The sequence below is a fragment of the Kwoniella shivajii genome, chromosome 1 (genome assembly GCF_035658355.1).
Source record: "Kwoniella shivajii chromosome 1, complete sequence".
NCBI classification, from domain to species: Eukaryota; Fungi; Basidiomycota; class Tremellomycetes; order Tremellales; family Cryptococcaceae; genus Kwoniella; species Kwoniella shivajii.
This window is the reverse complement of record NC_085908.1, coordinates 2,202,499-2,225,346: the sequence shown is the minus strand read 5'-3', so window position 1 is coordinate 2,225,346 and position 22,848 is coordinate 2,202,499. Positions and strand designations below refer to the sequence as shown.

Below are 22,848 nucleotides of genomic sequence, written 5' to 3'. Positions count from 1 at the left end.
CCGACCGTGAACGCTGTTTTCAACCTCAAAAGAAAAAGCCACTGACGGCAGCACACCGAGCGAAAACGGGAGTTTTTATGCATTTTGCTTGGTTCTTTACGTATGAATGATATAAAATATGAACAACTTAAAACACTGATTCCGGCCAAGACCGATGGGTGGAAAAGCCGCCCGAAAAGGAAATAACTCAGGGTTCAACAAAGCGGCAATAACCTTTCCCTCTCTCGTGCACGGTTCTCCCCATATCTAAAAATGGCTTCTTACGACCCACGTCATTATTATAGTAGTATAGCGTATTTCCCAAATCCTTCCGATCTCATTTTCACCTACTAAGGTGTGTCCTCCCTTACGGCCCTCGGGGGTCCTACACATGCATTATGGAGACCATGCTGTGCTCAACTGGGTGCGATATTGGAGATTTAGGAGCTTTAGGAGGTCCTCGTAATCCTCTTGTTCTGGGGTCTTCGGGGCAGGAACCAAAGAAATAAACGAAAAAGAAAAACAAAGATATACTTTCTGAGAATAAAAAAACTGGGCTCGGCATCTCCGGAAACAGTAGGAAAATTTCCATCTTTTTGAAGAATGGTTGAGTACAGGTATATATATATCAGTAACCCATCGTCAGATTGACTTATTCCTTCTTACTTTCCAAACAGACAGACAAACTCCAAACTACAACCAAATCATCTCCTCTAATCTAATTACTCTTTTTAAGTCATCGTCTGCCGATTCATAGAGTTGTCAGGCATAATCATTATTATCTAATAGGTATGTCTAAGCTTTCATCATGACATAAATTCATTTTGATTTGGTCATGTGCAAATTTCATTTTAAAGTCCCCGAGATCCCTATCTCCGCTGTTGAATTGCTTTTTTACACTTCACAAACGGTCACGCGCATGAATAATGAGCTGACATCATAAGTCTTTTCAGTCACATTCCCATTTCAATTCTGCCTGAAAACACAGAGTACAGTAGCAGAAGGTGAAATACATACGACATCACTGGCCAAGAACCAAGAATCAGTCAAAGACAACAGACGTCATTGATTCCTTCCTCTTTTTTCCTCCCTTCTGGCCAAACCTATACAACATCATCGTTAATCTTTGAGAAGTATCTTTTCCCACAGAACAACAAATCGAGAGAAGTCGACCATATATACATTGTGGTTTCTGCTCTTAACACGCACACTCCAAAACATCCACGAATAATCGCTTAAACTACAAAATGGGTGGTGGTGCTCCAGCTGGAGGAGACTTTGATGCTCTTCTTACACAATCTCAAAATCAAGGATTCAGAGGTCTCTTCAAGAATGGTAGAGCCTTGAGTTTGGCACTCTTCGCCTCGCTTGGAGGTGTTTTATACGGCTACAATCAAGGTGTTTTCGGTCAGGTCCAAGTTATGACCAGTTTCGTGGATCGATACACTGCTACAGTAAGTGGAGCGAACCAATTATTCGTCAGCACAAACTGACCTATATGGTTGGACAGTTGACCAATCCCGACACCAAAGGTCTTTTGACTTCCATTTTGGAGTTAGGTGCCATGGTCGGTTCACTTATTGCTGGTCCCTTAGCCGACAGGTACAGTCGTAAAGTAAGTCAAGCAGACTCCCTCTTCGAATGCCATAGGACGATTTAGTAATAACGTCGATGTTTTCCAGTATTCTATCTCCGCCTGGTGTGTCATTTTCATGATCGGTACTGCTGTGCAAGTCGGTGCCAACAGCAGTGTGGCCTGTATTTATGGTATGTGCATCTTACTGAACAAAATTACTTGGTCAATTTGAACTGATGGACTTTCGCCATATTTCCAGTTGGTCGATTTATCGGTGGTCTTGGTGTTGGAGCGCTTTCGATGCTTGTACCCATGTTCAATGCTGAGCTAGCCCCTCCAGGAATTCGAGGCTCTCTGGTCGCCCTCCAACAACTAGCAATTACTTGTGAGTATGATGATAATGTCAAAACCGTTGCAAGCTGACATGCTATTGGTGGTCATGTGCAGTCGGTATCTTGGTTTCTTATTGGATCGCGTACGGTACCAACTGTAAGTATCGAGGGTTTCAAGTGAACAGAATATTCTAGACATCATTACTGACCACTTTTAAACCATTCTAGATATCGGTGGTACTGGAGCAACCCAATCCACGACCGCCTGGCGGCTACCCCTTGCGCTACAACTTGTTCCAGCCATGATATTATGTATCGGAGCGATATTCTTGCCATTTTCTCCTCGATGGCTGATGCTCAGAGGTAGAGAAGAAGAATGTTTAGATAACCTTGCTCTTCTCCGACATCTTCCCGCCGAATCTCCTGAAGTTCAATACGAGTTCCGAGCCCTTCAAGCTGAACGACTCGTCGAACAAGAAGCTGCCAAAGAACGATATGGTCAAAACGAAGTGAACATGCGAGTCACCTTGGCTGAATACAAGCGATTACTTACAACCAAACCGTTACTTCATCGATTGATGCTTGGTGCTGGTGCACAAGCACTTCAACAATGGACTGGTATCAACGCCATTATCTACTACGCTCCTACCATTTTCGGATCGATCGGTCTTACCGGTGGTACTATCGGTTTGCTCGCTACTGGCGTCGTCGGCATCGTCAATTTCATATTCACTATTCCCGCTGTCTTATTTGTTGACAACTTCGGTCGAAAGCCTATTCTTGCATGGGGCTCAGCCAACATGGCCATTTCTCATGCTACCGTTGCTGGTATCTTTGCTGTCTATGGACCCGACTATGCGAACAAGAGAGCCGGTAACGCCGCTGTCTTCATGATCTACTGGTACATCGCCAACTTTGCCGTTACATGGGGTCCCCTTGCCTGGGTTGTATCTGCCGAAGTATTCCCCCTTGATATGAGAGCCAAGGGTATGAGTATCTCATCCGCTACCAACTGGCTGGTAAGTGTTCGCTTTGCAATTTCCAAACAATCCATGACCATAACGCTGATTTTATGCGTGACTGTAGATGAACTTCACTGTTGCCATGGTCACACCTCACATGTTGGACACTATCACATACAAAACATACATCGTATTCATGGTATTCTGTATCATTGGATTCCTCTACGCCGTCTTTGTTCTTCCCGAGCTTAAAGGTCTTTCACTTGAAGAAGTTGACCGAATTTTCAACGATTCAACCGGTGCTGAAGATCGAGCCAGACGAGAAAGAGTCGCCAAACAAATCGGTCTCGACAAAGTGGCAGCTGATATCCAACACAAGGAGAAAGGAACAGCAAACATGGCCTAAGCCCATCATCTTCGTCTTGGTTAGAGATCGTGCACGGGGAAGGGGATGTGAGAAGGAATTCTGGCGCTCCTTTCCCTTTTCATCTCAAGAACATGATCGAAGATAGATAATCTCGACATTTCATTCACATCAGTCTAGTCATTTTCACGAGATTCGTCTCATATTTATAATAATTGTCCTACATTCAACACAGCATAATCATTTTATCTTCTTCATCACTCTTCCTTTCCTCTATATAGTCGATATTTCTCATTTCATAATCGTGATTACATATATAATCTCAACTGGCGTAAAATAGCGAAATAACAGATAAGAAGTCTCAATAAGCATGTATGATTTACTATGTCCAAACACCATCTTTGCCTCCTGCATAAAGGGGAGATTCCTGTGGCCAAAGACGATGACGATCCCACGCGATTTCCATCATTTCGAGCAGATGACGGTGATTGAACACCCTAGCGATATTTGCAAGTTGTAGATGGTCCCGCCGGTAATGATGATGGGAAAAGCTTACGATCCTACCATGTGGAGTTATAGCCACGACCATGTGACATGCACTGCGGAAGCTCAACGGGCTAGGCTTGTATTTACACGCTAGTGTAATCTCGCTTGAAACAGGAGACCCGTGGTGGGGAAAGGGGGCGAACATCAGTCACTGATTGATGTTCAGTGATAACGTCGGTGGCTTTTTCAAAACCCGTTTCCGATAATTGTAATAGTCTGATGGAGCCTTTACGTTGTGGATCCTCCGCTATCTCGTTTGATCCGACAAGAGGGGATTCGGTCTAAAATAGAAAATGTTTTATGCCGTAAGAGGAATTTACAATGACTTCATCTAATCTAGTGTTGGATTGTACGTACATCCTTCATCTCGTACGAATGACTTTAAGCGAAAAGAAGCGGGGGGCTACCAAGATGATTTTTCGGCAAGACAACCGGATCTCGAAAAATAACATCCATATTAGCATCTAGCTGGCAATAAGACATAATAAACATGATTTACTGATATATATATATATGGAATAGCGACGCAGTTCGAGTAGATGTCTCCTGTTTTCATGTTTCTTTCTCAATCTTTTGCATCAGAAAGCTGAGCTCGAACAAAGGATAATACAAGTTTACAGTCAAACTCAGTAGCCAAACTTAACGCAACTATAGTCTTCTGCCACAGCTATAATCTTGCAATAAGCATCGGGAAAACAATGTCATCAGAGCAAAGTCATACTAGATCCGAAACGACTGGACCTGGCATGTCACCACTGTCTGACGGAGAAGTACCAAGAAGAGGTAGGAGATTCGGTAGCGATGCATCAGATGCAGGTACCCTGGCAGCTGAGGTGGATACACATTATGCTGCTCAGCTGAAACCATCAAGAGTATCTGGAAAGTGGTTAACCTACATGGCAAGCGCGTTTTCACCTCGAATGAGATATGCGAGCTGACGAATGAGCTTTCTACTGATTAGGTCACATTCGTCGCTGGTACAGGTTTCACCTTATTTGGTTATGATCGTAAGTCTTGTGTTCAGCGACAGGTGGCTAGACCGACTGACGAATGACCATTAGAGGGTGTACTCAGTTCCCTCTTGACACTCCCATCTTTCCAAGATCAATTTCCGCAGACAGCAGGTGGCTTCGGTGGTAGCAGAAGTGCCACTCTACAATCATTCCTTGTCGCTATTTGTGAGTAACCGTAAAGCAAATAGAGTAGAATCCGACTCACTACGCGACACTATAGACGAGCTCGGATGCATGGCAGGCGCATTGTCGAATCTTTATGTAGGTGATAAACTTGGTCGTAGACATACAATCTCTCTGTGAGTCCAGACCTTGGGTCAGTCGAAAACTGCAATCACTGACACAAACGTGGTGTATAGAGGAGGTATCATCATGATTGTTGGCGCCATTTTGCAGACCGCCGCTGTAGATTACGCTATGATGCTGGTGGCGAGAGTGATTACTGGACTTGGGAACGGTCTTCTTACGTCAACAGTACCAGCATATCAATCAGAGTGTGCTAAAGCTCATCATCGAGGTCAATTAGTCCTAATAGAAGGATCATTGATCACTTTCGGTATCATGATGTCATATTGGATTGATCTTGGATTTTATTTCACCACTGGTTCTATCTCTTGGAGGTTCCCCATAGCTTTCCAAATTCTTTTAGCTTTGATCATGATTATCTGCATGGTGAGCTACCACCTTTTGATCTAGGCCGTAATAGGGGCATCATACTGATTGATCAAACGTTCTTAGTACGCTTTCAGGTTACCAGAATCCCCAAGATGGCTTGCTTCAAAAGGAAAATATGCAGAAGCTCTGGCTGTCTTGGCTGCCCTCGATAACACTTCTGTCGATGATAAAAAGGTCATTGCTACTTTCAACGGAATCTGTGATGCTATTGCTGCTGAATCTGCTGGTGGATTTGGTTTCCGAGAGCTATTCACAAATGGTCGAACTCAAAATCTTAGAAGGATGTTGCTTGGTGTTGTGGCACAATGTTTCCAACAGATCTGTGGGATCAAGTACGTTTATATCCCTCTTAACTTGTATCACTGAAACGACATACTGATGTTTGACTGTATGATCAACGAATCAGCTTAATCACCTATTACCTCACATCAGTGTTGACCGATCTCGGTCTTGGTCCTGAGATGTCCCGAATTATCTCAGGAGTGAACGGCACTTGTTACTTCTTGACTTCGTGAGTGATCGTTACTATGCTGTTATCATAAATATTGCACATCTTGACTGACAGCTGACCACATGTATCAGTATTGTGGCGCTGTTCATTATCGAACGGATTGGTCGAAGACCTTTGATGTTCTGGATGGCTCTGGCTCAAGCAATCACTATGGCTGTACTTGCAGGTCTTTATGATCTTTCCCAGCAATCGAACAAAGCAGCACAAGTGATATCTGTTTTATGTCTATTCCTATTCAATACATGGTTTTCTGTGGGATGGCTGGGTATGACTTGGCTTTACCCTGCAGAAGTTACCCCTCTAAGAATCCGAGCTCCCGCAAATGCTCTCTCGACAGCATCAAACTGGATCTTCAATTTCATGGTGAGTCACGCGCCAGCCCTTTCTTCAATACATTTTTACGATAGATTCTCACATTCCTAATTCTTCTCTTTGATGGAACTTTACAGGTCGTCATGGCTACTGGACCAATGTTCGCTAATATCGGTTGGGGTACATATGCTCTTTTTGCCGTTGTGAATGGTGTGATTATTTGTCCTGTCGTTTGGTTCTTTTTCCCTGAGACCAAGAAATATTCCTTGGAAGAGATTGACATCATCTTTGCTTTGGGTCACAATGAGAAGAGATCTCCAGTATGGTATTCCCAACGACCTGAAGAAATACCTCCAGCTGGATCCAAGGAAGCAGAGCATATACTAGGAAGAAAAGGTCCCTCTCGTCCAGATATGTCAGAAAAAGCTATGAGTCAGAAAAAAGGAAAGAATGGAATGGGAAGAATACTTGAAGGGGAAAAGGACAAACCCACTACCCAGCATTCAGAGTTCGGTTCTCAGCAAGTATAAGAGGAGATCTTTTGAAACAACACAAATAATAGTGGAATGAGAAGTTGCGCAAATCACTTTTGCCAATTACATTGTACTCTGTAGCCATAGTAATATACGTACTTATTTTGATCGATAAGACGACCAGTTCAAGACTGTACGAGCAGTTGCAGATTTGAGGAAGAAGGAAGAAGGCTTCACGTACAAAGCACTGAGACATGTGAATGAAGCAATGAACAAGACAAATATGTCCAGAAGGCCAAAACAATGTCCAGGCTACAAGGTGAGAGTTACACACACCGTCTCAGGACCAGGGGAAGCATCACGTTGATGAAACGTGCTAGTGGAAGTGGCAAATCGTCTTAAGCAAAAGTGAAAGGATGCAACGCTTTGCAATATCCGAGTCCAAGATCGTCATAGTTGTTCTCGAGGCGTATGACAACCTTTGTTCCTCTTCTCATGCTACACAAAGGCTGGAGATCTCCCTGACTCATGGAAGGTCACTCAGAAGGCGCCCATATTAGACACCAATTTTAAAACCAATGCTTCAGACTTTCTTTCTCATCTGTCATTTCCGCAACGGGTTCTTGTTCAAGACATATAGTAGTCATGACCTCTTCTTTTAACCCTATCACTCAAGTGTCGACTTGCATGGTCCCATCGTCTGCCAATACAACGATACCAGCGACTCATTGGGAGTTCCATGATCCACAAAACGGTGAGGAGAGCTACAATACTGACACTCAGACGATAGGTATGACTCAAGTTCCTAAGGGATATGAGATGGGATGCCCTATCTATGGTCAACAAGGAAACATGAAACGACTCCAAGCCGCAGGCAAGGCTGCGGAGAGCTGGAGATATACTGTTACCGATCCTGACGCGGAACGCGATTTGACCCATATTGTAAAAGTTTTAGATTTGTACGACATCATCTCAAGAAAACACAATGGGTCAGATATCAGAATATCATACCATATGGATCATCATGAATTAAGCTTGCTACCAAAGGATCATATCCCTAATGAGTTCGATCTTACTCTAAGTGTACCCACAGCATCAGATCATAGTTCGGAGCCTTCCTTCGATCTCGTAAGTCACACGTTTGTCGTCTCATACCTCTTGATCCGGTCATGCTAATTGTCTGTATTACCAACTTATCTAGGAGAATTCTCGTCCTATCGTGGCTTATTATCGTGCAGAGCCGAAATCTGGTAAAAGTAGATTAACTTTAAAATATGGTTCCAGGGATTCGGAACAATCCAACCTACCAGGATTGAACGCCCTTTTGAAAGAATCTCCCTTTTGGTCCAGTAAGCTCGAGGCCGTGAAGGATGTGATGAGAACTGCGATTCCAGCTTGCGCTCGGGGAATTGGATCAGAGACTGAGAAAATATCTTATACTGCTGATGGGGTACAAGTTGTGATTAAAAGACCGGGAAGGGGGGACAATGAGGATGATGCTGAATGGGAGGCAAGCCTAACCAAGCAGGTGGATAATGATTCTTCCTCCAAGCAACACTAACACTATCGTCGCGTGCTTGTGCGCAAACAGTGAAGAATATTACCATTGATACTAGAGAAGATACAATGGAAGTAGTTTCATAGGTTTCTCATACTTTCACATGCTTAGCACCACTGCAGTAGGAACTAAAGGTGTTATTTATGTCTCAATGCATTGCGCAGGATATTGTTCGCTATCTTTGAGCATTATATGTACCATTACATGTCGAGATCATGCATCACAATTGCAGGTGTATTGATGATGCAGACTACGTACGTCGAAATTACCAAGCAATGTAACGACTTTACTCCTTCCATTCAACTAATCGCTTCTCCCTCTTGACCCAATTCGCCAGTTCCTGTCCAGCATCACCCTTTTCAGCTCTCCAACCAATCTCCTCTATAGCATCTTTCACATCATTCTTGGTTGTCAAATCTTCCAGTCTTAAACTCAGACCCGCATGGAACAAGTACGCCGTGATTCGTTCGCTTGGGCCTCCTTCGGCCGCGGCTTTGGTGAGGGAGGTGAATTGCTGAACAAGGAGAGGTAAAATACTTGATGTGACAGTAATTCCATTGATGAAGGACAAACGATATAAGATCCGGGAAAGCGTTTCCAATCGCTCGATATCCGTATCTTCGCAATAATCAGTAAACCAATCGTCGATCTTAGTGAGCATGTGGCGGTCTCCACTCACCTGTCTCAAGAACTCTCTTGAAAAGTATCTCTATCTGTACTACCCATTTTCCAAGCTGTTTGCTATCTTTGATTCTCTCCTTCTCACCAGGTATCATACCTATGCAGATCTTTTCAACAATATTTAGCATCATTGCCTTTTCATCCTTCTCCCAAGTCTGAGCTTTGGTCCCTTTCAAAGCTGAGTTTGCGTGACGACGATTGATGTTGGTCCATTGCATCACTAGCCACGCGATGAGACCGTCACGAAGAACCAACGTTCGAGCTGCAGCAGGGATATCGACCATACTCTCCATAGCTTGAAGAACTGTACGTCGGAAAGATGGATCTAACGAAGAACTGAAGAGAGTAGCAAGAAGTGACCACACTTTACGTCTCCTGACAACTCGCCAATCCTTCATGATATGGAGAGTCAGCGATCGGTGCCGTGAGAGTATATATATAACTCACAGCTTCACTCTTCACTCCTTCTTTTAGGAATCGCACCATCCATCCTCTTTCTCTCTTCCAGCCATCTCCAGATGCGTACAGCATTCCGTATAACATCGGTGTATCTGATGGATCAAATATAGGCCGCTGAAGCAAGAATCTTGAGGTGAGTGGATAGAGGAAGTGTGAGGGATTGGCGAGGGACCGAAGAGCATGAGCGAAGAACAGTGTAGTAAGGGTAGGGAGACGAGTCGCAGGAGCATCAATGCTATGTCTTAGCAGTCGCAGGGTGTACAGGACCTGGTTTCGCTCAAAAAATGGTTTTTTCTGAGAAATATTTTATCAGCTCGTTTTGTGACTCGCTCCATTCCCTGATTCATGATACTCACGAGAATCAAAGTAAACGCTTTAGCTAAAGCATAACCTGCCACACACCTGACTTCTTTGTCTCTTGAAGACAGGCCGCACAATGTCAAACCCAACGCATTACTCCTCAGAATCTCCACCCAGTCTAAACCAGTCACGTTGCCCTCACAAAGCGTGCAAGTTAAAAGACTCATAACGAACACTGGATCGTAAAGCGACTCCCCTTCGTCCGGCTTCTCATCAGGCTTACCGTAACTTTTCAAAGTTCTATGTAAAGGGTATGCTTGACAAGTAGCAAAGACTCTAAGAGGGTCCAGAGATGTGAGAGCGTCGAAAGATCGATTTCCTGAGCCGACGATCCCATTGGCTGACCAATATTTGAGTACACTAGAGGTGGAGAGTTTCCGATAACCTTCGAAGAGTTGGAACATATTAAGTATCAAGCGATCGGATTCCGACATGGTACCTCGATAAAGAAGAACAAGGGGTTCTATGAAGTTGGGTTGACAAGAGACATAGGTCGATGCCGAGAAAAGAGCATGAATCAATCGGACATATGCCAGTTTGAATGAAGTGGGGCAGGACGAGTTGGTAGATCGGTGATAGGCTGAACTGGAAAAGAGAGCTTGAAGTTGTTGACGAATGAAGCTTGCCTGTGAAAGGAGTTGGCGTGAGCCTCAAGACCGGTGTAAAATCATTGATGCACTAACTTACCTTTATTTCAACTCGTTTAGCAAGTCTGACGGCCAGGTCAACTGCATCTTCGATCTCCAGCCTGTCCTGGATGACGGCAGTGATGAACGGTTCGGCCAATTGACCTTGTAATTCGATATCAGGTGAGGAATCGATAGCATGTCCTGAGCAAATCGTTGATCAGCATGCCAGCCACACCAATTTCCCTGTTTTTTTTTTCTTTTCGAAACTCACTGAGGCTGACCATAGTAGCAACTTCATCCTCATCAAGATCCCCAACCTTCGAGCAGACTCGAACGGCGTGTTGCAAACCGATCTCCACCAAGTGCCTGATAGCAATTTGGCTGGATTGATGTCCTTCGTCCGCGAGGTGCTCCACCAACTGAGCTATCGGCAGGCTGAAGTCGGATAATCCGATTTTCTTGATCAATACGTCGATCTTTTCCCCTTGACTTTCATATAGGCGCCCAACAATCCGAATCGCAGATGATAAGTGTCTCTTCTGCGACCCTGTTGTAGTAATCACGGAGATTGCCAACGATACGACATCCAGGGTCTCATCATTTGGGAGGTCAAGAAGTACTGCGACAGTCGGAATAATTCTTCTGTCTTCCAGCTCTCCAGGATCTTTTGTTAACACTGACAACATTGATCTGGCAGTATCGACTGAATTGCCTACCAAGAGTGAAATCACATCGAAGGCAGCGTTCTCTTTAGTCTTCAGTAAGTCTCGAATGGTTGCCTTTTTTAACGATATTTTGCTCAGCTTAATGCTGCCATCTCTCGTGATGATAATCTCTTGCAGAAGGGCTACAACGGATGGGAGAATGTTGAGCTGAATCACTGTTGCGATGTGGCGCATCATATAATCCGGATCTTTGGTAGCCATCACAATTGTCGAGATGGTTTGAACGATCTGAGGGGTAATGGCCGATACGATCTTATCCGATCGCTTGACAATGTATCTGAGTGCCTTGACGGCGGAGTCGGCTTGGATAAATCGTTTCCAAGGCTGAATAAGGGAGAGATTCTGGGGAGAAAGAGAGTTAGTCACTGGCCTTTGGAACAGTAAAGAGGAGCAAGCTGGCTTACTCGCGCAGAGTTCATGCCGCTCTTGTCTGCCTTGAGAGCTTCTACCAGCTCTACTGCAACTGCTTCTCCGAGTTCTTTATCCGGAGACACAGATTCATCTAGGTAAACGGTTAATCGATCTAGTTCTACAATCAATGTTGTCAGCTACAGCCTCATCCAATGGCTGATATTCTCCTCACGAGAGCGGTAATCGTCTCCTTCCTCACTGAGGAACAGCTTTCTCAGGTCAGAATTATCGAATATGTACAATTTCAATTGAGCCTTTCGCGAATCTGTCGAGGTACCATTCAAAGACTGGTGCAGTAAGTCTAGGGCAGCTTTCCTTGCTTCAAGCAGAGCCAGTACACCCTTCTTACTTGAAAGAAGGTGCAGGATAAATCTTGCCCTACGAAGAATTGTGGTTTCTCCTGTCGAGACAATAAAGGTCTCAACAAGACCAACTTGAGATTTAGAATCTGTCCATTGGGCAGTAGACCGATTGAGGCATGTCCATTCGAACGATCGGGACGCCCAATCGGCTTCTTCCCTCAGACGGTGAGCTTCCGGATCGGCCACTTTAAGAAAGCCGATGTCAGCAGCGTACACGCCTAAGGATGCTATATACAAACCTTCAGGTTTCCTATCGATGCCTTTGCCCTTGATTAAAGCTAAATCATCCTTCATTCCTTGAACCACATCTTTCAATCCTATTCGAGCTTGACCGGACTCTTTGGCCTTCTCCAAGATGTCATCTAACCTTTCGATCACGACCAGCAGGAATTTCAAGTCTCCCTGCTTCCCGACTAAGCCCAAGATCACTCGGCGTAAGTATACCAGGACAACACCAGCGGCTTCGGTGCTGATGAGTTGGCCCGTGATTTTCGCATTGAGTTGTTCCATGATAGTCATCAATACTGGACTAATCATTTCGCTTGGTCGAGTGTATTCGAAAAAGTCTGGCACCAGGGCAAACGAGTCTTCAAGATATCTATAAGGTGTTTTAATTGCTCTTCTGAAGCAGTCATCCAGGAATGATAGCAGATGAATCTGCTGAGCGAGAAGCATTGGTCCTGAGACTGTATCTGAAGCTCGAGGAAGAGCTTCCAGCCATATCGAGAGTTCGGCTGGATCATGTTCATACAGCAGTGTTGGTAGAAGCAAGTGTTCAACGAGAGAAACGGTTTTCATTTGGGTGACGAGTTGTTGAGTCGAAAGGTTCAGGAGGAGAATATGGTAGAGATAAGTGTATTGCGATCCAGCTATTCATGGAACAATCAGCTGCTGCCGAACCATCAGCTGCAGAAATCGACGTACCAGCTTTATTCATCCAGTTCCAATCTCTGACCTCGCCTAGCAACTGCAAAACATGAAGTTGACTCAATGCTTCGAATCCTTCCACATCTCCTCTGGCTTGACCAAAACCACCTCCCATACCTGCGGTACCCATAGTTCCAACACTCGCCACACTCCCAGAATCGCTGACTACACTGCCTGCTCTTGCTTCTCTCCTGGCTTTTCTTTCCGCACTAGCACTTGATGCAGAGACTAGCAGTCTACCCACATCAAACTTCATTTCGGAGGCCATAGAGGGCATGGCCTTGTTACACAGCTCGAAGATTCGAAGAGCGACTTCCGTCAACATACTAGATTTTGCAGTGAGTGCGATTTCCGCTTCTGTATCTGCGTCGGCAGGTGCCATTGTGGCGGCTTTTTGAGCGAAAGCGATGATCACGCTTAATTCAGGTATACGTTTTCTGGCTTCCATTTCTAATTCTCGTCGACGTCTAGTCCATAGGTTCTCCTGTGATGTTGAGGGTTCGGCACCGACTTCTGTCTCGATCTGTAGGAACAAATCCTGAATTGTGCACAATTTCTGTAATCCCCGAGCGAGGACGGCAGCAGTTACATGTTGTACAAGGCCATCGGTGTGTTGGAGACCCTTCATAATATGACTTTTGGTAAGGGGTGAAGGCAGAATTGATTCGATCATGACGTCTACAGCAGGAGGCTGTGATCGGAAAGGAGCCGAGGACGCATCGGAGCCTGTTGGTACAGGTTGTCGGAAGGTGCTGAGAGGTGGTGGGGATAGTGCGATAATACGATTGATGTAGGCCATTGTGGCCACCCATCTGGCATTGAGACGGGGCTCGACGGCCAAGGCGGAATGTGCCCAATAGCTACGTTGACCATATCAGCCAATACTGAGATTTGCTGCGAAAGCACACTACTTACCCAGCGATTAATTCGGGACACGCCTCGAATACCTTTGTCAACCAGTTTCCGACCAACCCATCATCATCCACCGCTTTGTGTCCTACTTTCCTTACAACGTTGCCAAGGATACGATTGTGCAAACCTTTCTTCCAGTTGTCATCTCTTCCATCACCGACGCCTCCGTTTGTAGGGACATCACCTCTGTCTGTAGCAGCTCCAGAAGTGTCCTCAATCACACGACGGGGATACCAACCTTCGTCTACAAAGCAGATTCCTTGACCAGGAACTGTGGTGATTGCTTCCAGAAAGGCTTCCACTACTTCAGATACCGTCTTACTGGTTGTAGGTTCCAGGTCTTGCCGAGACAAAAGCTGCCAGAGATGCTCGAGCGATTTTTCGTGAAACATGATAAGAGAGGTTCGTCTATTCAGACCGACAGAGGGACCCGATATGGCTCTCCATAAAGCAGTCAAAACGCGATAAACGGTAATTGGTGGATCGTCTGAGAGCCCAGAATATAAAGGGGGAAGGATAGATCGAGCATGAGCGTGAAAGGCGGAAGTTGCAAACAGTGGGAGGATGAGTCGTAGGATCAGATGTCGAATATCTGCGAGATCATCAGAATCGCATTCGTCATTATCATGCAGCATATGAGCCGATCGTTCAAGCCTACCTGGTTTATCCAGAGGGTCGGGTTCACCATATCCTACCATTCCTTCCTTGTTTCTTCTTCGCATGCCCAATTGCTTGCCTAGACCTCGGATGCTCCCTCCTTCCACGAGTATTGCCCATACTTTCATACCCAATCTACCAATTGAAGATCCGAGTGAAGCAGATGAGGAAGGGGGGTCAACACCCATGGCGGCTGATGCTAGAAGATAGCCGTGATACACATCGTCTCTGCTGCCAGACTGTATCAGACGATTAAGCTATGACATAGGTGAGGTAATCAGCACCTATACTCAGTAAGACTCATTGTGAGATTCAGAACTGGAAAAGATGTTTACTCACATATTCGTGATATGGATCAGTGTTCGATACAATCTTATTGATCAATCCCACGACTGAAGACCGGAAGAATGGAAGAGTGGTGAGGATATTTATGATCTCGGATAGCAACTCGACTGCTGCCTGAGTTTGTTGACCGTTTTTCGTCTGATGTTTTGTCAGTAAGCTAAAGTGGTCATTCTTGAGCGTTGATGCTCACTTGGTCACCAATCTGCCATGCCTTAAAAATTTCATCGCAAGTTGGCGAGATATCAAGGTAGTGTTGGAGGATGATTACAGTTGGATGGTTTATTGCGAGAGGTAGTAAGGAATAAGGAGTAACTATTTGCTGTCTGAATGACACGAATGCTAAATTTTGCTATATTAGCCTCTTGCCTGCAGAATCTTACAAGACGTTTTGCTTACTTTGAGGAGAACCTGTGGCTAGCCCATCCTTGACGGCTTTACCAGAAGCAAAGACTTTCGTACCCGGCTTTGGCCTAGTGATGACTGGTGCGGTGGCGTCTGTCTGGCCTGGACCATCCCTCTTCCGCTTTAGTACCATCTCTTCCAGTGTTTATAGTAGTCAGTTGGTTGCAAGTTTCTGGATACACACTTCATTTGCTTACCACCCATTCATGTCTTTCACCCATCTGTGACTGTTGGGAGGAACTGAAAATCCCAAGTCGAAATAATATCGACCTTCGACCTCCACTGCGTCACGTGATTGTCCCAGAAGCGGAATCAAATATACCGAATTGCGACAGGGCGGAGATCGCCGGTGTCGTCTGTTTTTGGTTATTTTGTTTATTTTTGTTTTGGGATTTCCCTTTTACTGCATGAAGAATATCGCAGCGAACGAATCAGCCATCTTTCGAATTCTTCAGTCCCAACCAATGATACATCTCAATTCTTTTTCACGAATGATTCTGTCTGAATCGTGATCATCCACTTCATGGCACTCATTGTTCCATGGGAAGGTATATATATATTCAGTCTGAATGACAAAATCAGGGCTATCTATCTCGGTTTCATGGAATCCGATTTTCCATCCGGACTAACTCATTTGACGAATTGCTAACAACAACAATAACAACAATAAAATAGGTGAACAGACCTGCCTGTCGTTGACTTTGCTTTAGATGATATTAGACATTTCAGCCTTCTTACTACCCTAGGCCATGATCTGTTACTTCTTCGATTGTCGTTGTAGATCTTGATCTTGCTTTCACTACCGATCTTTTTCCAACAGACCGTTATTGCTCACTTACTTTCTGTAACCACTCGTTTCTTTGTCTTTTCTCTACACATTGTTCAACACAGCTGCAAACCGCTCTACACTCAATCAACATAAATCAACGCTTTTAGCGCCTCAAGCGAGAATTCGACCAGGTCCTCGGACCAAAAACAGAAGTATCTCTTAGTCAGTGGAACCGCATTCATCCTTTTCAAGATGCCTCACACGATCTCTCCCGATCCCTCTTCGCAAGGGTTAGGCATCTCCTACTCCACCCTCTCTCCTCCTCCAGCACAACCGCCTGCGCCTCGGTTCACTGGCATAGTACCTCAGCCAATGTCGTCCTCACCCTCGAGATTGCCCCCAGCAAATCAGATCTCCTCTTCTGGTCGACCGCAACCACCACCTGTATGGCAGCCTTCTTTCCAACTTCGGCCTACCCACACCAGAAACGGCAGTAGTAGTAATGGATTTACAAGCTTCTCTGCGATACCGCCAAGCCCAGCTAGACCTATGGGCCCTAGAGCAGTAGGGATGTACTCACCGAAAATAGGACAACCGTCATCTAGTAGCGAATCAGAACACAGTCATATACCAAGTGTGGAACCTGATCCAGAGTACGCGGACGAAGAAGAAGCATATGATGAGGAGCATGCGGACGAGCATCAAGAAGACGAAGAAACACCCAAACAATCATTGCGTCCTCTCCCTTCACCATCACGTAGTGCTTCAATCGCTTCTCATCTCACTACAGCAAGTAAAGCGAGCAAACATTTGTCCTCTGATATGTTGCGGAAGTTCTCGAAAGCATCAGAAGCCAATACTTTTGGAGATGGATTACCTTTAATTTCTGGAAGATATTTCCCTTTATCAGGTGAAGATGATGAAATGTCCGGTCAAGAAGGCTATCTTGGACATGCAGTAGAACCTTCTTCGACGACTGTAGAGAGTTCACCTGTCGAACCACCGATATCGCATCCCAGAAGACCTTCGACTCGTTTGACAGATAGCTCTCAAACCGGTTCAGGTTCTATGCAACCTGCTCCTTCTAAGATGTCAACTCAATCGCACGGAACCGGAGTCTCTAATGAGTCTTATTCAACATTCCATACTAGACAATTTCCTTTTCCCCCAGGACATCCTCCTCGTAGCGCAACCACCTACTCCGATCCTACAACTGCTGGGCCTTCCAATCATTCCCAAGACTACATGGCACATCAAATGCTGAGATCCAAATCACAGCCTCAATACTTGTACGGCGTTCCGGAGCTGGAACATGAATTTTCTAACACTTCAAGATCGATGCCAAACCATGATCCAGTCACAATGGCTAAACGGGCTTCTGATATCTCTTCAGGTGTACACTCCAAAAATGCTGTTTTACTATCTGCGGAAAATGGCGGTATGATGCTCGCTTTTTCACCTAATGGCGATGGAACATTCAGACCTGGAGAATTGATATGTGGAAGTGGAACAGCTATTATCCCTTCTGCGCAAAGTCCACCTGTAACCACAAAAACTGATTCTCAAGAACAATTGCGATCAAGACCTTGGAGTGATAGTACCATGTCGCAGCACATGGGAAAACCGACAATGCTAGGTCATCGAGGGAGAAGTCTATCTGATGGTGCTCAACTATTAGCTAGACAAGGGACATTACTCCATCCTTCCTCCTCTAAACAGCGTGCTTCAGCTGAGTTAGGCGTTCTACTTGGCGGCCCAAAGTCGAGGAAGCTATCTCAAAATCAATTGCTTCCCCCACCGCCATCAGAGGAAGACCAAAATCAAGCTTGGCAAAAGGACAATAAAGTCCGCTTAGAAGCTAGTAAAAAAGGAAAAGCCAGAGTTGAAGTCGATGTGGTCTTGGAAAGAGAATGTGTGGTCGAAGGCGGCGAAGTAAGAGGAAGGATGGAAGTTAGAATGACTGGTGGGAAAAGAGGCGAGGGTTTGAGAGTTGGCGGTGGGAAAATCAGAGTAGTCGGATTCGAGGGTAAGCGATCTCAGCTCTCGAATCAATGAGTAATTATTGATCAACATTTGCCGGTAGAGCTATCTCCATCTACTCGACACATCTTTTACCATCAACCCCATCCCTTGCCAGTTTTTGATCCTTCGATCCAGCATAATCTTTCATCTTCCTTGTTCGCTTCGGGCCCAGATTCCGATGGATATCGACTAGCTGCCGAAGGAACCCACAACATACCATTCCGAATGCGTCTACCTCTAGGGGGAGGAGCGAAAGGTACCTACAACTCGCAAAACGGCAAAGGCCCATGTGTAAGATATGTGGTCGTCGGATCAGTCAAGATACACATTCCTTCTACCGGTAAAAGATCGATCGCACACTTCTATCGCTCCTTAGTGGTTTTACCCTATCTTAACCCTAGCTTGGTTTTAGCACCAAGTCGAGAACCTGTCGAAGGCTACACTGAAAGAGGACTAGGCTGGAGTATAACTGGTGAGAAAGGTAGAGTGGAATTAAGGGTTAGTCTGGGAAGGAGGATATGGGTTAGTGGTCAAAGATTGTGGTGTGAAGTAGCCATAAGGAATGATAGTAATCGAAAGGTAGGTCAACTTCACGTCTTGCAAATAGTGCGACATCTAACTTTTCACGATTTGTCCAATAGATTAAGACTCTCAATTTGGCCCTTTTACAAACAGTTCAGGTATTCAATCCTCAGCCATTACTGGATACTTCCGACCTTCCCAAGAGGATGACCCATAAACGTAAATCGTTACCGAATTGTACCGGCACCGAAGCTGTTCCAGGGACACCTGATCTAGATGCTTGTCAAACTACTACACAGAGGAAGAAAATCAGTGAAGAGGTCATCGAAGCTGATTTCATAAGTCATGGTGGAGGTAGAGTAACTGGAAAAGGATGGTGGACAGGTGTTGAATCTGGTGAAAGTGGTCATTGGGAGCTGAGTTTACAGATTCCCGTAAGTCTCACTACCATCTCCCAGCCCGTCAACCAAAAGCCTGATCATGTTACTGATACCTCGGACTTCTGCTGTAAATAGCCTGGTATGCTATCGATACGTCGTACTAGACTTGTGGAGGTTCAATATACATTGCGTGTGACCGTAAATGGGAGTATTTACGTTGATGTTCCCGTTCAACTCATCAATTTCTTATCCATCGATCCTCCTCCTATGCCTAGGGATGGACCTAGTCTGCTCAACCCACCTATATCGAACAAACATAATGTGTCTCTTGGCGGACCTCAGGAACTACAAGTGACAATCGGAAATTCCGGAGGGATTTATCAACAATCCGGAAGTGATCCTTCTTCTCGGCCTGGTGCGGTCCGAAGCAGCTCTGATTTCAGTGTGGAAAGTGCTGTCGGACCTGCAAGAGCAAGCTCAACAACCTTACATATTGATGCACTTCTGCAAGCTGGGCGATTGAGAGCAGAAGCTGAAGCTATGGGACATATACTACCACCTTTACAACAACAACAACAACAACAAAGTCAGGAAAGAACACCTAGACCGTTAAGCCTTGGATCAAGTTATAGTATTTCCAAACACGATTATATGACTCATGGACGAACTAAATCCAATCCTGGTTCAAGGCCAAAGGGAGCTAGAGTCATGTCGTATACTTCGACTAGGAACGATTCACAATCTATTTTCACGGAAGAGGAAGGTGAAGGAACCGAAGAAGGAAGCATCAACAGTGAAGATAAGGCAATGTTGGCTGCCAGAAGAGCACAAGGTAGACAACGATCGTTAGCTGCTATTCATCGTGAATTGGATCGAGAGAAACAAGCATTGGATGACGAAGATTTACTCCTAAGTCCAGGTAGACAACCTGATACTCCTCTTCAAGGCGAATTCAGACCTTGTCATACTCCAAGTGAAGAAATCTATGAGATGGCAGGTGATACTCCTGAGGAACAGAGTAAAGAAGAAGCAGAAGATCCTTTACCAATTGAGATGGATTCACCCACGCAAGAAACGAGTCGCAGAGTTCTGAGAGTCGTAAACATCGATGAAAGCGTTGAAGACCAGAACGAACATCAATTGCAAAGAGAGAATCGAGCTGCACATGAGGACGAGTCTGAGTCGGTCGAGCAGGAGCATGAGAACCATCAGGAATCGGAACATCGAGGTCTAGAACTGGATGTAGGAAACGAGACTGTCTTGGCAGATTTGATACCCGAAGAAAGGGAGGAACTGGAAGAAGTAATGTCTCAACAAGGTCATGATTTGGAGTCAAGCGGGTATGATTACGGTCAAGATGTTGAAGTCGAATACGAACCTGAAAATACACGGGAAGGAATCTCACCCATTTCACCGAAACAAATAGTCACTTCCTCTTCTTTGCAAAGGCTTCCATTCCTCTCTACTCCTTATGAAAGAGACAGAGAGACTCAAATAGCCAACACTAGATCTGCATATGGTAGTTTCGCCGCTTCAGCCGTCAGTGGTGTGAGTGAGCAAGAATCAGAAGTCGGACAAGTATATGAAGCTGTCAAGAAAAACGTTTCTGTCAAAGTGCCTTCGAGATTACTTCCTTTCCCTTCCAATACCGATGCGGGCAAAGTCGATGGTCATGAAGAGATGAGGAACTTGAGTGTTCCAAGATCAGGAAGTGTCAGTCACTCTTTATTAGCTGGTGCACGAAGGGCTTCACAAACTGTTGAAGGTAGGAGAGGTTCGACATCGAGTATCCAATCAGCCACTGGACCAAGACGAGGGTCTATCCTTTCTGCCGCCCCAATGGCGAGGAGAGAATCATCGACAAATGGTACAGTTGGGCATTCATCTCCCCTGAGAGCTGATAATAAGACTCCTTTGGCACGGTCTGTTCAAAAGAAAACGTCGTTCACATTGGCTTCTCCAGGATCCCCATTAAGAGTGAAGACTACTCTATCGACTTCAACTTCAAACGAATTCTTAGGTAATCGAAACGGAAGTGTGAATGGAACTGGTTTATCACCTCGAGTTAGTCCAAAGACGTTATATCCTCAGGCCATGGATATGGCCAGAACGATTTCTGCGAACAGTCAATTGAAGAATCAGATATTGCCAGAACCGTTCAATGGTGACGAATCTAATTCTCGCTCCAATTCCCCCGATTTGAGTGGAGATGAAGATATGCCACCTGGATTAGCACCTTCTGTAGCATCAGATTCAGCTTCTTCTGAAGGTCATCCATTGGAATCACCTACAACCATGAATTTACCGCACATATCAACCTCGCCTACAATTCAAAGACGTTCACTACCTTCAGCCCCAATGAATGCTTATCAACCTTTTTCAGCTGAAGAACATGATCAAAAGCAATTGATGAACAACCATGAGTGGAGATCAAGTGAATTGCTAAGTAGTCAGATTCATTACGTTCAAACTCAACAGGATCCTTCCTTATCGCCCTTATCTGGTGCACCACAACACAAGTTTGAGGTTGCTGTAGTACCCGAAAGACAAGGGTCGTTACCTATTCCAATCGAAGATATCTCGTTGCATCCTTCACCTGTATCGTCACCTTCGTCAATCCACTCAATCTTACCATCGGTTAAGAGTAAAATCGCACAATTAGAAACTCGTGACGAGGCTTTGAGAAAATTCAGCGTTTCGGGAAGCGTACCAACTTCGGTTGTACCAAGTAGACAGACTTCTACAGTGGGTCCAATACCGCAACCATACAATCAACCCAATCCTTATATGGAGAGAAATGCAGCTTTCGCGATTGAGAAAGCGACAAAGAGAAGAAGTTACACAACTGCTTTAGCCCCTAAACCTGTTAGACAAACAAGTGACGATTCATATTATTCTGGAAATCATTCTGGTTCAGGTTCAAGAACGATTACTACGAATGAACAAACACCTTCTGGGTACAGATATCAGGTTATAGCAAGGAAGATTAATGACGATGATCATAACAAACAATTTGGAGTAATAGAAAGGGAACGGGAACGGGAACGGGAGCGTGAACGTGAAAGAGAACAAATTGGACATACTACTTATGTCAATAAAAGATCATTTGCGCCTCAATCAGCTTATTTCGACAGACAAAATGGTGGTTATTATACTTCAGAAAGTGTTAATTCAAGAATATCAACTACCGCTTCTTCGATATCAGGAGCAAGAAGTACTGTATCACCACGTACAGCTTACGTACCTAAACTTGATCCATTCGGTCTAGGTTTCGGTACAGGTTCAGTCGGGTTGGAGAGAAATGAATCGATTGAATCAACTTCTACAACTGCGACTGAGGTGGAAAGAGCTTTGATATCAAACAACGATGACGGCGCCAATGGATTGGACTCTGGAACGAGAACGAATTATCGTACTGTACCGGTTCGAGAGGCAGGTAGGGAAGCGAAGACTTTGAAACCTAAAGTCTCAGGATTCTGGGAAGGTGGTGACGGTGTAGGGTCAAGGGCCTTCACTTTTGGTAGAGATGCTAGAGTTAGTGTGAGTGAAGGTGAAACAAGTGAGAGTGAGGGTTTACTGTAGAGCGTAAGGAGAAGTTGAAGTCGACATTCCAGCATCGCGAAATAAAGAATTGGAAACATCGAGATATAATTGTATTTTACCATCCATGTAGTCTTTGTATTTGGAAGATTCCCACAACAGCATGTTTTGCCAAAACTATAATAGCATGAGAATTATAATAGCATGAATACACATATTGATTGCCATCAAAGGTAGCGCGATGAATCAAGACAGTGATTTGTGATGAAAACAGTACTACTAAAAATTATAGTGAACAGAGCGAACATGAAAAGCGAGATATATGTATATATACATATGGATATACAGTGTCATGAAAGGATAGTTCGACACAATATGTAGTACATTGCAAACAACAGATTTCTTCTACTCTTACAATCGGATTGCTCTTCTAAATCGCAATGT

At 44.8% G+C, this 22,848-nt stretch overlaps 5 protein-coding genes across 5 annotated transcripts; 4 read left to right on the top strand and 1 right to left on the bottom strand.

Moving 5' to 3' along the window:
- Window positions 1-1,226: 1,226 nt before the first annotated feature.
- On the top strand, window positions 1,227-3,255 carry IL334_000835 (uncharacterized protein; the record flags this gene model as incomplete). Its single annotated transcript, XM_062932598.1, has 7 exons — window positions 1,227-1,433; window positions 1,490-1,594; window positions 1,662-1,746; window positions 1,815-1,940; window positions 2,003-2,044; window positions 2,116-2,906; window positions 2,974-3,255. The coding sequence occupies 7 exons, from the start codon at window positions 1,227-1,229 to the stop codon at window positions 3,253-3,255; spliced, it is 1,638 nt and encodes a 545-aa protein (XP_062788649.1).
- Window positions 3,256-4,457: 1,202 nt separating this feature from the next.
- On the top strand, window positions 4,458-6,800 carry IL334_000834 (uncharacterized protein; the record flags this gene model as incomplete). The annotated part of the gene is made up of 9 exons (XM_062932597.1): window positions 4,458-4,658; window positions 4,721-4,766; window positions 4,821-4,937; window positions 4,993-5,071; window positions 5,132-5,444; window positions 5,511-5,779; window positions 5,854-5,958; window positions 6,030-6,321; window positions 6,408-6,800. The coding sequence occupies 9 exons, from the start codon at window positions 4,458-4,460 to the stop codon at window positions 6,798-6,800; spliced, it is 1,815 nt and encodes a 604-aa protein (XP_062788648.1).
- A 588-nt stretch (window positions 6,801-7,388) lies between these two features.
- Window positions 7,389-8,304, top strand: IL334_000833 (uncharacterized protein; the record flags this gene model as incomplete). Its single annotated transcript, XM_062932596.1, has 2 exons — window positions 7,389-7,871; window positions 7,945-8,304. The coding sequence occupies 2 exons, from the start codon at window positions 7,389-7,391 to the stop codon at window positions 8,302-8,304; spliced, it is 843 nt and encodes a 280-aa protein (XP_062788647.1).
- Window positions 8,305-8,587: 283 nt separating this feature from the next.
- Window positions 8,588-15,304, bottom strand: IL334_000832 (uncharacterized protein; the record flags this gene model as incomplete). Its single annotated transcript, XM_062932595.1, has 15 exons — window positions 8,588-8,919; window positions 8,981-9,374; window positions 9,430-9,735; window positions 9,798-10,427; window positions 10,489-10,631; window positions 10,702-11,497; window positions 11,560-11,684; window positions 11,739-12,113; window positions 12,168-12,797; window positions 12,853-13,715; window positions 13,771-14,359; window positions 14,426-14,681; window positions 14,764-14,907; window positions 14,960-15,108; window positions 15,166-15,304. 15 exons carry the CDS (start codon window positions 15,302-15,304, stop codon window positions 8,588-8,590), a joined length of 5,871 nt encoding a protein of 1,956 aa, XP_062788646.1.
- An 888-nt stretch (window positions 15,305-16,192) lies between these two features.
- IL334_000831 (uncharacterized protein) lies at window positions 16,193-22,446 on the top strand (the record flags this gene model as incomplete). Its single annotated transcript, XM_062932594.1, has 4 exons — window positions 16,193-17,966; window positions 18,024-18,541; window positions 18,604-18,918; window positions 19,000-22,446. 4 exons carry the CDS (start codon window positions 16,193-16,195, stop codon window positions 22,444-22,446), a joined length of 6,054 nt encoding a protein of 2,017 aa, XP_062788645.1.
- Between the last annotated feature and the right edge of the window lie 402 nt (window positions 22,447-22,848).